Source organism: Atta cephalotes (assembly GCF_000143395.1).
Source record: "Atta cephalotes unplaced genomic scaffold scaffold00002, whole genome shotgun sequence".
Classification (NCBI taxonomy): Eukaryota; Metazoa; Arthropoda; class Insecta; order Hymenoptera; family Formicidae; genus Atta; species Atta cephalotes.
The window spans coordinates 469,251-484,384 of record NW_012130066.1 but is presented as its reverse complement, the minus strand read 5'-3'; the positions used below and the strand labels follow the sequence as shown (position 1 = coordinate 484,384).

At 35.5% G+C, this 15,134-nt stretch overlaps 1 protein-coding gene across 1 annotated transcript in view; it reads right to left on the bottom strand.

Annotated features, from left to right (window-relative positions):
• Positions 1 to 15,134, bottom strand: part of LOC105619264 (hybrid signal transduction histidine kinase B-like) — an 86,280-nt gene that overhangs the window by 56,061 nt on the left and 15,085 nt on the right. The window contains exon 2 of the mRNA XM_012200791.1: positions 3,654 to 3,931. Within this exon, the coding sequence (XP_012056181.1) occupies positions 3,654 to 3,931 (278 nt within the window). The remainder of the gene's footprint in view (positions 1 to 3,653; positions 3,932 to 15,134) is intronic.

Genomic DNA, 15,134 nt, shown 5'->3' with positions numbered 1-15,134 from the left:
TGTCTCTCTCTCTCTCTCTCTCTCTCTCGACATAATATTTATTTCTAACTCGACTAATCTCTCCTCTCTTCTATGATCGACTATCTACAGTCAACAGCTTCACTATCTTGAACTGGGAAGGTCGGCCGGAAGGTTAAACAAATCCGCACTTTGAAAGAGTATCGAAAAGACGTCATTTAAGAAACTGCTTTTAAATTTTCTTTAATAAAATTTGACATCAGCTAATTTAATCATTATTATTACCGAAACGCTATTGATCCACTATATTGTTAGTTACTATTCCAGTTAGCTACTATTCCAAGTAGATGAAGTAATTTAAGAGAGTGATATATTCAACGTAGTAATGAAATTGGAACAAAAAGTTCGAGAGCGAATCCAAATAAGATTGCATTAAAATGTAACAGTGTTCTATAATTAAAAATTTGACTATTATAATTTAGAAAATTTGATCATTATTTTGTTATAGTAAGATCTTGACAGCAAGATGAATATTTGTTGACACATTTAAAAAAAAAGCTCTTATTCTTTAATTCTTAACGACAGTATCAGTATTGTTACATTATTGTTGCGTATCTCTTTTATACACGTATACAATCTACGCTACGATACTATAACGACATCGACACTATTATTAAGAATCACAAAAAAAAGATGCTTTAATTAAAAAAAAAAAGTAGAAAAACGTTAAAACTAAAGAAGCAAATTACTAACTAAAGAAGTATATTAATTTGCTTTTAATATATCGATTGATTTTTACATATACCACGTGTGTCTAAAGAATTATATTATATACAAAAATATATTCTAGTCTGAATTGGTGGATATTCACTGATATCAATCCCAATTACGCCATCAGCAAATTTACAATGAAATTCAATTAGAAAATCAATGAAACGTGGAATCCCTAACCTAGTTAACCTTGTTTTAGTGTATAAATTAAATGTACATGATATTGAAACTGATGTGCAAATATCGGTATTTCAATTACATAATTCAAACATTCTTTCTTTTTCAATTGAATTTCACCGATTATCTACTGTCAAGTATGCCACTGGAAAATCAGCAAGTATATTCACTGATTCAGATTTAGAGAGCAAAATTTCTGTAAATTATCCAGTTTAAAATTTTCAACAGCCAAAGTTTCGCCAAGAGAGAAGATATAAGAAAGAAAGGATCTCTTTGGGTAAATTTTCGACATTGCAGTCATAGCATTCCTAAGTCGCGTCGTCGCTCGGAGCATCTGTATGCGCGCGAAGGAGACGGCGGCAATTCGTGTGTGCCGCAATCTGGTGCGGATCGGGAGCGAGATAAGGACAGGAAGATACGCAACCGAGAGGAGCAAAGGAAGCCGCATCTTCTCGGCCTCCGCCAAAGAGCGTAGAGCAGCGTCGTCGTCGTCGTCGTCGTCGTCATCGGCGTCGGCGTCGGCGCGCGCGGGAATAAGGGCGGACCCGTAGTATACCGTAATCTAATTTGCGATGCAATCTAGAATAACAATGGTCCGCATCGCGGCGGCGGCGGAAAGGAGGCAGGCGTGACGGTTGTACGAAACGCATCGCAACGTCTCGCCGACGAGAAGGAGGATGAAACTTCCGCCGACTCTCCTCGACGTAATCACGGGACCGGTAACTTCCAAATTAAGTTCCCCATCGCCCGATGCCGATGGAAACCGAAGCGCGCGGTGGACGCACTGTCGACGTCCTCGTATCCTCGAGGCTCCGCCACCGATCGATGCTGAGATTCAGTATCTCTCGCCATCGGGACGATACGTCGTCAAGTGAAATGTACTGACGCGTTACGCTACTTATGCAAATTACACTTATCCGTAGGAAAATTGTTTAGAGGATATTCAGATACATTCATGAAAGAAAAATTGGTCATTAACCGGAGAATAGTTTTGATCTTTTTTTACAATCACCTGGCATGTTTTTACATTAAATCTCAATTAAAATCATTATTATTAACAACATATTGTGTATTATTGTTTTTCGATTTATTAATATTTGAAAACATGTTTAATTACAATTTTCTGAAAAAAATAAGCAGAAATCAAAGAAATATTAAAAGTAAACACATTAAATAAGTTATTTATGATAGTTTCTAAAAAGTAAATATTTTTATTAATGTAACGCTTTTTCTTTATTGTGAATTTTAAATGGAATCGCACATTTAAAGATTCATAAAAAATAATTATTAAAAAAAAGAATGTTAAATAACATTCCTATAAAACAATATTATATACCAATTCACATTTTTTTCACCGCTGGAATATAAAAAGAGGACATTCCAAATGACTATTCCCTAAGGAAATGTATTAAGGGTTAAAATCTTTATCGATATGTAGTAGATATCTCAAAACATTTCTTAAATGGGATTGAATAAATCGAGATATAAACATTTGTTTCAGAAACATATTTTTAAATATTTTTCTCGTAACCATTATTATAGTATTCAATTTATAGGGTATAATAAATTATTTCATCGAGTTTTTTACGATTAAAAACTACGGTTCTTTAGAATTAATATTTTAAATAAGAGAGTGAATTAAATGTTATTAACAAATTATATCGTATTAAGTTGTCGTGTAAAGAATTTACCCTATGCAATATAGGGTAACGCTTCAAGGTCTTTATGAAAACTCGCAACGAAAAACTATAATACTATCAATTACGGCTGCAGGTGGAATCTTGTGAATCATGCTCGTCCTAGATTCACTTCGTTGTCGCACGTTATCGCGCGTTTGAAATAATTGAATCAAAGCATAGAAATAGAAGAAAAAGTGGACGAACGAGAAGTTATGTATGGCCATGAGCTGGTCCATTTTTCTAGAAACAAGAAAAAAAAAGCACGCATCGAATAGATGCAGCTGTGCCGCGCTGTGATGTGGCCGGCCGGCTACTGAGATTAGATATTAAAAACTTGTTCTTAGATAGCCTTCGACATTCCACGAATCATGTAATAATCTCGCTGAAGGTCGACAATGTCGATAACCACCTCCGCTGGATAGGAAATCGCGCTTCCTTACCTCCCCCTTCCATTCTGACCTCCGCGTAACTGTCTATTGCCTGATGAGAAGGGAAAAAAAAGCGCTGACGATAACGCGTGCGTCTTTTTGGTTCGTGACGCGTGATATCAGGAATGTGTAATGAGACCAGTGATTGTTCAGAGAAATGCGACAGAAAATGAATGAGAAAGAGAGAATTGTTCCGGGGAGAGTGCGATACGACGTTTGTCGCGACTCGTTGTCGAGCCGTTATTTGTAAAGAAGCTTCGACGAACTCGGTCAAGTCTGCTAAAATTAGTACGACGTATACAGTTTCAACAAATATGCGGAAGTATGCTTCGATTTTATTTCCAACAGCTTCGAGATATATGCGATAATTCGCATATAAATTCATTAGTAACGCAATATATTTTGCTAATTCTCTTGGTTATCATAATAAATTTATCTTAATAAATTCCCTAATGTTAGATATTTCAACAGCGCGCACGAATAGAAATAAATGTTTTTTAATTGTATTATTTTCATCGTCTCTTTAACCATACCAATGTCACGATGTATACTCGACACTGAAATCGAGTTTTTCTATATTCTTCGTAAAAACGTAATTTCTAAAAGTTTCATGTGTTCTCAATGATCAGATGGTACTCACGGGTGTATCAGGATAACGATAATGATCTTGTAATAGAAGACAACGTTGTAACGGCGGCGGCGGTGGCTCCTCACGACGATGACGGTGACGATGATGATGATGCCGATGATGGTGATGGAGAATGGAGGCAGAAACGGAGGAAGCAGAGCCGGGAGGAACCGGCTCATGCACCAACAGCCGACGATGATGAAGATGACGCGATATCGTCGCCAGGACACCCACCAGTGCTCCGACTATCAGCACGAGCGCCGCCGAGACGATGTAGCCGCTCGCACCCACTGCAACCGGAAATCGGATACCGCGATTGGTCAACAATTCTAGATCGGAAACTTCGTCGTATGTAAATCATCGTAACTTTTGCATTTATCTGTTATACGTGTTGCAACTGTCGCGATTTTTTTTAAGTGACAGCGAAGCAAAAGATAATGCTATCGTTAATGCGAAAATGAATATTTAAAGGATGTGAAAAAATATTGATGAATTATTATCGACGCTCAAAGACATATGATCTCTCTGGAAAATTTACATTTTTTCAGCGTCATATTTCATGAAAATTTTTTAAATAGTTAAATATACTATATAAATAAATAAAGTTTTAAATTAATTAAAATATATATAGTATGTATTAAAGAATATATATATCTTGTATATTATATTATATTTTAATTAATATTTCATTAATTTAGAATATCAGTTCATCCTTTTCGTTTAATCTCTGCGACGTATTTTAATTATGTACATGCATCTCTATCAATGCAATAATAAAGTAATTAATAGTGCATTGTGCAGCACATGAGAATCGGATACGTTAAATGGCAAATAAAAAAGATGAGTTTTTAACTTATAGAAATGAACTATATAAAAACATAAAGACGTCATCTGTCTCCTTGAATCATGCATAGTGTCAAGACTATCTTGTTAGAACTTAAACGCAAGTAATGCCCTGCGTGCAGTTTGTCGAGTCGGCACACAAATCATTGACACGTGGAAATGATTAGATGTCATTTTCCGCAATCTTGTAGTGTCAAGGACTCGAGAGTGTAATCGTGTTAGTAAAAATGCACTTCGCAAATTATATACGAAGAACATCGTGCAAAAATCATGTTATATTATTTCATTAGAACGCAATTAGTAAACCGTGAAATACATGATATATGTTACAACATACGATAGTAAATTTATCTATTACTAGAGATACTAATTGATCAATAATTAATATTTAATTACACGATATATTTATTTGAATTGTACTCCGAATGGGGGGAGATATTAAATAAAAGTAACAGGATTTTGTTTTCCTCTGGTATTATCCGACAATTTCTTTTAAGAACTTTATAAACACATATTTTAACAAGTCACATATATTTAACGATATTAATAAAATTAATTAATTCACCTATTATTAAACTTCTATTCTTGAAATAAAAATAATTTTAGTGGCAAACAATTTTTTTAATCTTTCAATATTTAACTCATTTCAATATTAAAAGTTTCTCAAAACGAAAGCCAATATGGTTCAACAATTAATTCGATCGTTACAAAAGATAATGATAATGTACTTTATCTAAAATGTACAATTTTTACACATGCTATTAAAATTTAAACATAACATGCTATTAAAGTTAATAAAAATCGGTGGGTGTAAGAAATAACGAAAAATTACACAAGATTGGTAGACTTGTGAAAAGGATTTCCATCGCGAGCCTGAGATCCCTTTTGAGCATCGCGAAGACGCGAACGTCAACGCCGGCAGGTGCACCGAGATCGAACGACCGCATCTTCCTCCCCCCCCCCCCTCCCTCCCTCCCCTCGCGTACTTCTACCCCGACAATCATCTCTCGCTAGCGACTGCGGAACAGCTTGGGTCTCCAACTTCGTTCGACGGCCTCCATCGCTTCCTTGTTCTCCTTCTTTACCGCTCGGCAGGGACACGCGTGTCCGTGCGCGTGTCTCGGCTCGGGAAGATATCGCCCGGATGCGGCGCGGCGAAGGACCGATGACGATGAGATTGAGAACAGGGGCGGCACGAACGTTCGCCAAATCGGCCATTTAATTTTGAGATCAGAGATTTCGAAAAATTAGACAAAATATTTTTCATTCACTTATGCGCGATGATTGGTGTCATTGTCAAATTATTCTGGTAGCAATACCGAAGATTTTCATTACAAATCGTGCAATTCCAAGATAAAAAGTGATTAAAAAAATATATTTGTTTAATTCTAGCTCCGATTGCATTTTTGAAAATGGTTTCGATATTCCTCAAATTTATATTAGATTCAATAGGAAGAGAAAATTTGCTGACTTTAGAGAAAATTATATATGAACTTAAATTGGAAAAATAGAAATAATTTATAAATTTCTTTCATATTCTTTTTTCTAGATAAAATTTAAACACCTGTATCTCAATTGTAATATAAAAATTCGATTCTTCTTGTGAACAGAAATCGGATTACAAATTATATGAAAATATATTCTCTAAAATTTTTGAAGCAAAAAATTTTAAATTTCTAATTCTAAAGAGTGACAAAGAATGACAATTGAGCAAGTGTTAAAAAAAGAGGTTCAATTTTTAAGGAGATTTCATTCTTTAGAGTCAAATTTCACTTCAATGATTTAGAGAGTACGTGAACATATTTGCAATTTATATTCTATAAAAGAAATATTTCGTGCGTTTGCTATACCGAAGATAAGATATCGTAATATCGAAAATATTCAGCATCGACGCTTTGCAAACGAAGCGTCATGAGAGTGTCTACTCACACCGGCCCTGATTGTGAGCGAGAGTACGAGCGGGCACGACGTGAGATTGACAGAGAGAGAAGGGTACGATGGAGGAGATGGTACGTCGACCGAGGTGAGGAGAAGGCGAGGTGAACTGTGCAGAGCATGCGGTGCACCAGACAAAAAACGATGAGCCGCGGTGGGGGCCAGACGGGGGGCAAAAACACGGACGAGGCCCAGAACCCAGGCGCTGCGGGCCCCTCGTTTGAACGACTCTCCCTCTCTGTCCTTCCTGCTCGCAGCTCGCTACGAGCGCACGATGCTGTGTGCATCAGTGTGCGTGTATGTGCGCGCAGCGTATGCACTCCGCGGCTTCACCGAGCGCATCCACGAGTATCGCGTGCATCGCGATAGAAAGGACGAGTTTTGCGAGCTACGGATGTTGAAAAGAAGAGTCAAATAATTGCTCGATAAAAATATATATATTAATATTTTTTTTATTTCATTCATACTTGCAATTATTTCTTGGAAATATTTTGTGCTTGTCTCTCTTTCGAAAATTTTTAGAAATTAATCTATTAGTATTTGGCAGGAATGACGATGATAATGTCGAAGAATGGATAAAATTCTCTGAAAGCTTTATCTAATATTAGAATGATAAAAAAAAATCTCGCTATGATGGTATGATAATTTTGTAATTCGTTTAAGTGAACACACGAGATATCGACAACATACCATGTGTGCATATTCCCTTGGGAATGAACCGACGTAGAATGGCGCGACTATAAGGGTCCTCGGTCTTATCTTGAGCTTTCTTGCTCTCTCTGTTATCACCATAGTACGGGTTTGCTGCTCTTTGTGCCGAGTCTCGAGTGCCGCCTATTTGAAGTGCCGCGAGACAAAGAGCGCATCGCTCTGCATTCACTTGGAGAAGAAGACTAGCGCAAGCCTGGACGAGACAAGGTGCGCCTCGTACGAGGATAGATTGGAAAATAGAATCGGATAATAGGCATGGATGGTAACGAGCAAGAGGGAGAGACAATACGCCATTGTCGTGATCTACGGAGTTAGGGACTGCGAAGTAGACTACGCTGATCTGGCACGATCTCACTACTTATTATCTTCGCACTAAACTAAACTATGAGACACTGAGTGGCTTTCCATTTGGTGATACAAATCAACACAAATATCGTTCTATCTTTGTTACCTCTACAATATCAAGGAAGATAAAACGATGTTTGTATCACTAAATGAAAAGCAGCTACTTACAGGTTTTTTTTTTACTTTGGAAATGTTGATTCATGAAAGTAATTCGTGAAAGATTCACGTAGTGATGATTCAAGAATTTCTGCCATATTACATTAATAAATTTTTTGATGATATTTTATATGGTTTCTTATATGGTTCGCATTCTATCGTTTTTAATTTAATGACAGCTTCTACAATAGATTTCAAATCAATTACGGGTAAAAACGTCAAACCGCTAATATTTTATGAGTTATAAGCGAAGAAGATTGATGTTTCAAAGGAGCGAGTAACAGCGAATATTTCTATCCAACGAAGAGTGCCATTCACAAGAGTGTTTAATTAATGCCTGATTGTAAAATTGTCGACGTGGTGGTGGTACACGACGAAGACAGGTCGCGGACAAAAGAGATGTGAGGAGTAAAATCGAGAAAATGGCACGTGCAGTACGAGCCGGTATGGCGTGTCCGCTACCCGGTGAAACGTGACGCCAGACTAAACACTAATACGGATATCGGATTCCGAAAGACGCTTAAACAATGACTTTTTTTAGTTTAAAATAGCTTGCGGGGTCGTGTTTCTCAACCGTGTTTGTCACGGTAGTGTTTGCAGGATGCCACGAAGACGGCATTGCAGGCTCAGGCTAGAGCCGGTCTCGTCTCTGCGTACGACTGTAACTATGCTACTTTGTCAACTAAATCACGCGGCAAAGAGTTTAATGTCTCCCTTCCAGAGTCTGCGACGAATGCACCGAGCGAGACCCACGCAGATGGAGAGCCGGGAGTGTCGGGACAGAACTCTCGCATGCATCCAATAGAGATGTGGAGAAGGGAAAGAGATGGCGACCCTCCTGATTCCTGCCGCTATTGTCCCGTCTGCGCGACTCCTCGTTAAAACATCTTTAATGATCGCTCTTCAACGACGATCTATGGTCGTCGAAGTTGGCATAATACTGCGCAACATCCTTAACGGTACATTTCTCGGTTTATTCTTCGTTCAGTATGATTTTACAGATATATCGTTTTGGTAAAACTCTTATAAACTTCGAAAATTCTGATTAATTTCACGCAATGCAATTTTTGTAATGCAGTAACAGATGTAGAAGAAATATATTTAAATATATTAATCCTGTACTCCGATTCTGAAGCTCTTAATGACAGTTTGGTATGTTATTGTTTCGTAGCTTTTTTATCATATAATATCTGCGCAATGGCAACAAAACGATACTGAACTGTCGTTGAGAATCATAGAATCGGAGTACTATAAGTTTTCACTCATAGCCATGCATTTTTTTTTTAATTTAGTTTAGTAATTTAGTCGAGTTTAGTATTTTTTATTATTAAAATTTTGATAACTTAAATAACATTTAATAAGATTGTTTTACAATTCATTTAATTATTTATATTAAAATAGTATTATATATTAGTTTAATTATTCTAATATCTTACATTCTATAAAATAGATATTAAAAAGTATACAAAAAATTTTTAATTATGCGGATGAATTTTATTCAGAGTAGTGTAAGGAAAAAATTAGTAGCATTCCAGAGTTAATTACTAGGCAATGTGCCTTGTATAATTTATATTTCATTTAATTTTCTGCAATTATGAAAATTCTTTCTTTTTATTAACGACTGTTTTAATTCAGTCTACATAAAACACATAACATTTACATACTACTTTTTATAGCCATTTTATAGTCATAGTTAAATTGTAAACTTTAATGGGTTTTCGTTAATACGTTCTGTCTAAAACTTTTAGAACGAATCTCATTCTAAAGAATGAAATCTCACTCTTAAAGATTAAAAAATTGAGCCATTCTTTTTCAAGAACTAGCTCAATTCTCATTCGTTAGAGTGAGAATTCCACACCAAAAAATTTAGAGAATAAAGAAACATCCACATTAAATTTCTCACATAGAAAATCTATTTGTTTATATCTAATGTACAAATTTAAAGTGCAACATATTCGTTATATTTTTAGTCATCCTATAGAAGCGATATACGCGGGACGCAGCTGAAGCCGAATTTCTTTCAGTTTTCGTTTCTCTATCAAGTAAAGAGTAAAGCAGAGACCGTGGCAAAAGAGCGGGCGAGACGGTGAAAGAAAGGGGCGAACTTTTAATCAATCCGCCGCGACGAGGAAGGCTAAAAAACGATCCGCGCCCACGCAGCGGCTGTCCACGTGCGTAGGTGGAGAGGGGTAGAGACGGAGGAGAAGGCTCGTGGAGAGTGCCGGTCAGGTTGCGAGGACCGAAGCTGGCCAAGGCCAGAACGTGGTGGAGCCGGGGTGGATTATTTTTAGCGCTTCCTACTATTGTGCAGAGTGCGCGAGTCTGTCGAGTGTCTAGGCGAAGACTAGACTCCGGTTTAACTATACGCGTTCAGGCACTATGTTCGGCGCACGTGCATCCTGACTTATCTTTCGCAGATGAAAGCACTATAGATTGGTTCGCTATTAGCAACAGCAAATATACTTGTACGTTGTCTCTATTGAAATGCAACTTTAGCAATTTCAGCACGAGACAAGATGTATGTCAACATGATATATTTGTTAAAACGAATGTAAGGTTGTATGCGAGTGGATTGTTAGATCCCACTGTTTTTCTACTGTTCTCTGTACGAGAAATGATACATCACGTCTTGCGATGACACAATGTCGCGCAGACCCTAAAAAAGGTCTAGACGGAAGATGACATTTTTCTCGGAAATATGTCTTTTATATACTATCACTGCAAATTTTTTAGAAACAATTCCATCCTTCAGACAGAACTTGTGCTTTTTTAAAAATAAATTAAACGCAATTTTGGAATTAAATCAATATTTTCTAAAGAATCAGATTTTTTTAACAAAGAAATTCAGTAACACAAAAGTACTTGAACAAGTATAAAAGTACTTTAATAAGTCTACATACATAAAATATAGATATGTTTTTCTTTTGATATACATCATAAGTACGAAAATATAAAAAATTTAAAAACAATATCTCTTCAAGAATATCGATTCAATAAAATAAATAAAAGATAATAATTGAGTAAGCCTTCTTGCTTTGAACAATCTATTTAATATGAAAATAAATTTATAAAGCATTTCACGTCGTATATGCAGAAGATTCCGAAAAAGCATACGAAGATTAAATATAATGATATAATAACAATTTAATTGCGAAAGCGTAACCATGTCCGTTTGTCGTAAAAGACGAAGATTGATCTACGCGTCGGGACGTCTGTACGCACAATGACCGTACGATTAATCGCAATTTCCGGGACCGTTCCGTTCCTTTGGCACTTGACACCGATTATCTCGGTCTGGACGGATTGCTGCCGCGACGAAGACGAGTCGGCCCCGACGAGGCTAATGTGACGCAATCGACGTACGCGTGACACACATTAGCGGCGCGTAACTCTATCGCGCTAGGTGTTACGCATCGCGTCGACAAGTGCGTCCTTGGCCGGCGGATAGATATTCGCACTAAACATCAAGTAGTCTTGCACGGGATGACTTTCGCGAGACAGTCGGGTTTCCGTTGACGGAAACAAATATCGTGATATCGAGACGAAACACGATCCTAGATTCTGAAACATAGATCTATAAAAGACAGACTATTAGATTTAAATAATAAGAAAATTTCATTTTTTGAAACATGAGATGCTAACTTCACAGAGGTAAACAAATAATACAGTAGATTGAGTAGATATTTTTTCCCTCCGAGTTTTGAAGATCTTTCTGTAAATTTATTTTTTATATTTTACAATAAACTTACTCCTGGTAATTTGTGAGATGCAATAGTAAGACAAGAAATATTTCCCTACCAGTGTAACTTTAATCTTGGTTCAACTTATTCTTCTCATTGTTTTTTAATTCTTAGAATTAGAGAAAAAGATGAAAAATAAGTTGAATCATCAAAATTAAATTAAACTACAACAGAAATTGGTAGAAATGAACATAAGTGATGTATCTTTATGTTTGTTTATGTTCCTTGAAATCTTCAAAAATTTTTGCACTTAAAACGAGATAAATATATTGTATTCGGACGTTGAAGAGAGAAAGCAATGATTTTAAGTGCAAAAAATGCAAATAATGCGGAAGAGACTTTTTTCTTAAAAATTAAAGACTCGTGAAGTAATATTGGAAAGATAAGAAACAGGTATTAGTCCCTCGAATGCATCTTTATACTTGAATCTTTGGAGTACGTGTCTTTACTTTAAGTAAACACGGTGCAATTCATCGCTGACAAATCGCGACGAAGCACGCGGGAGCATCGCGATTGCAAGAAGAAAAACTGAAAGTGCAGCCGCGGAATGTAAATACGAGGCACGCCCCAGCGATTCCTGTTCCCGCACACGCTCACGTCATCGTCCCGAAGAGCGAAACTGAAGTCGTCGTCTCCGACTCTCAGAAGCTATGCACGAAGACGAGAAGAAAAAGAAAAAAAAAAGGAAGAAGGAAGAGAGAAACGCCGATCGCATACCGAGCGGTCGAATGCGATAAATCAACAAAGATAGAGATCGGAAAAACGGGCGTAGTCACTCGAGCGTGAATTGGATCGAAATTAGCGATCTCGTAGGGCTCTCCCTAGGACTGGTCCCAGATCTCATCAGTATCACAGCCACCAGTTCCCTACCTACCGACTATCGACTACAGACTACCGCAGCCATGAACGTCTACCGACCGCCGGTGTGGCGCGATGCACAGTGGCATTTCGAAGATGATGTTGCGAAGAATGAAACTCTACCCCGTGCGATCACCATCCCGCCAGAACCTTCTTGCGTTCCCTTTCTACATAATTACACTTCTTCCGAAATTTTTTCCGAAAAAATCGTTAAGCTTTTCTGTAACAGGCGGTTAATGTTTCTTACATAAAATATCCGAAAACTTATATTTATTTTTTATCACAGAAATCACAAAAATAATAATCTTATTTAATTTTTATTTGTGACCAAATTTTAGTTTAAACATAATATACAAGCGAAATGATAACGTTTCATTCATAGTAACTAATATTGTGTAACTAATATTGTGTATGAAAGATTATGTTTTTCAATATTTGAATCTTTAAAAATATTTAAAAACATAAATATTTTTATGTGTGGATTTTATCGAAATCACCAAGAATATTTCGTTGATATTGATATTTATATGTCAATAAATATTGCCGTGAATATATATATATATGTATAACCGATTTCGTGATTTCAATGTAAATTATTCAATGTTAATGTAGTTACTGTTTCGATTTAAATTTTTAACAGAATTATTATTTTAACATGAACGAATATAATTGGCACCGTCATACACATAAAACCAAGATAACGGTGTTACTCGACGAGGCGTGACTTTTCATTACACGCATCATTAATTATCGCATCTTGCAAAAGAATTCCGTGAAAGTGCAACTCGCGAGTGTAAGAAGTTTAAATGCCAAAGCGACGTTTAAATGCCGATGCGGATTTACGAGCGTGGGGGTAACGGGTGAAAAGCATTATTTACTCCGTTAAACTCCGTATGCGCAGACTAAGCCGTCTCGATTGCATAACGACATAAACAGCCGGTGTAATAGTGGCTCAAGGTCTACTATACGCATACACGTTGCGTCAGTCACCATGATTTTAACGAGTTACATAGCTATGCACGGCACGTAAAGTCATCTCCGATTCTCGCATATTAATTGCTCTGCGTTAATAAGTTTCATCCCAAGCTTATATAAAAATTATTCAATTATACAGAATATTCTATACGCATATAATTTTTTTACGGCTACGTCAGACTTTTATTTTTTACTTTACTCTTTCTAACAAAAGTTAAACGGCCACTTTCGAAATTGATCAAGTCAATTTTCTCATTATAACACAGTTTTAGAATTGTTTCTCTTTTGAATAATTTCTGATAAAATAAATAGATTTTTATAGAATTATTCTATATATACATATAACGTAATCATCGTAATCATCACAACACAACGGAACAATAAACGGTCTGTAAATTCCGTTTAGACATGCTCTTTTGATATACGATACTGTCTGGCTGATTGGTTATCCAATTGTGCAGCTTTTTTAGAACAGACCTTCGTTCAAGGACCTTGGCCAAGCAGACGAGGACCAGACGTGCGTGGACGGACGGCCAGCTATTTCGCCACGCTCGCCGCGCTCGTTTTCACACTTGCATATCCTTCTCTGACACATAACAAAACAAATTCTCAAGCCAACTCTATATTCATTTTATCATCTAGTATTTCGTTTCATCCTCGGGAAATACTCGTGATTTATACGCGAAGCGTGATTTAAACAGACGAATGTATGTAGAAAGTTAGTAAATAAAGCTAGTAAATAAAAAATTAAATCTGATCATATATTCCGCGTATCTAAAAATTCTTTTGGTACATATTATTGTACATATATATATATATATTTATATATATATTTGTACATATATATATATATATATATTTGGTACATATTATGGTACAATTCATTTTATATGCCTAGTTTTTCTTTTGTCATCTTTGACGTAATTTTCATAAATATGAGGATTATATTTCAATAGAATATATTTCAAATGGTACGGTTAATGAAACGTCAAATATGAAACGCAACTCGCGTGTGTCGAAATTATAAACAAATTGACAATCCATCTCATTTATAAAAGTTTATATCGAATAAACGCAAGATAAATGTAATCTTTTAATACTTTGATTTGAAATGTAATCTTTTAATACTTTGATCGGTAATTGTAGTTTATTATTGCATCTGTCACGACAACGAGTTCGATCGATGCGTAATATCGCATAGCATTCCGGAGCAGGGATTCCTACACCTTTCAATCTTTCGCTCGAATTCAAATCGCAAAAAACCTTGCTTGATACATTTATTCATCTCATCCACCATGTATTATACATAATACAAGTATTTATGAATAATTCAATAGAATTCAAGTAACATATCAATAAATACTTATTTATTTATAAACATATTAGTAAATATTTATAATTTTTATACTTTTTTCAATTTTCCATTTAAAGAAATATAATTTTTCTATTCAAGTACTTTATAATACATTCCACAGATGGAAAATTACAATTAATCTCAAATTCGCGCGTAAATTATGAAAGAATCAAAATTATATATATAAACATAAGAACTTTATTTTCTTTAATTTATGTATTTTCTGTTAAAACATTCTCTTACCATCACTGAAAAAAATAATTGCAATTATCATGCTTTACTACTCGAATTCATAATTATTTTTTGGGACAATTATATTTTTAATTTATAGAAGTTTGAACCATGCAAATAAATATAGTCAATTATGTTATTAACAGTCACACACATTCAAAAACCTTTCTAATAAATTTTTTAGTTAATAAATAGTAAATAAATTTAAGAAAATTGTTATACATTTTATTTAAATTGTTATACAATTTATTTAAAATAATAATTTTTAGTACAATTTTTTCATGTTTTGAGAGAACTATATATATATATATATATATATATATATATATATATATATATATATAT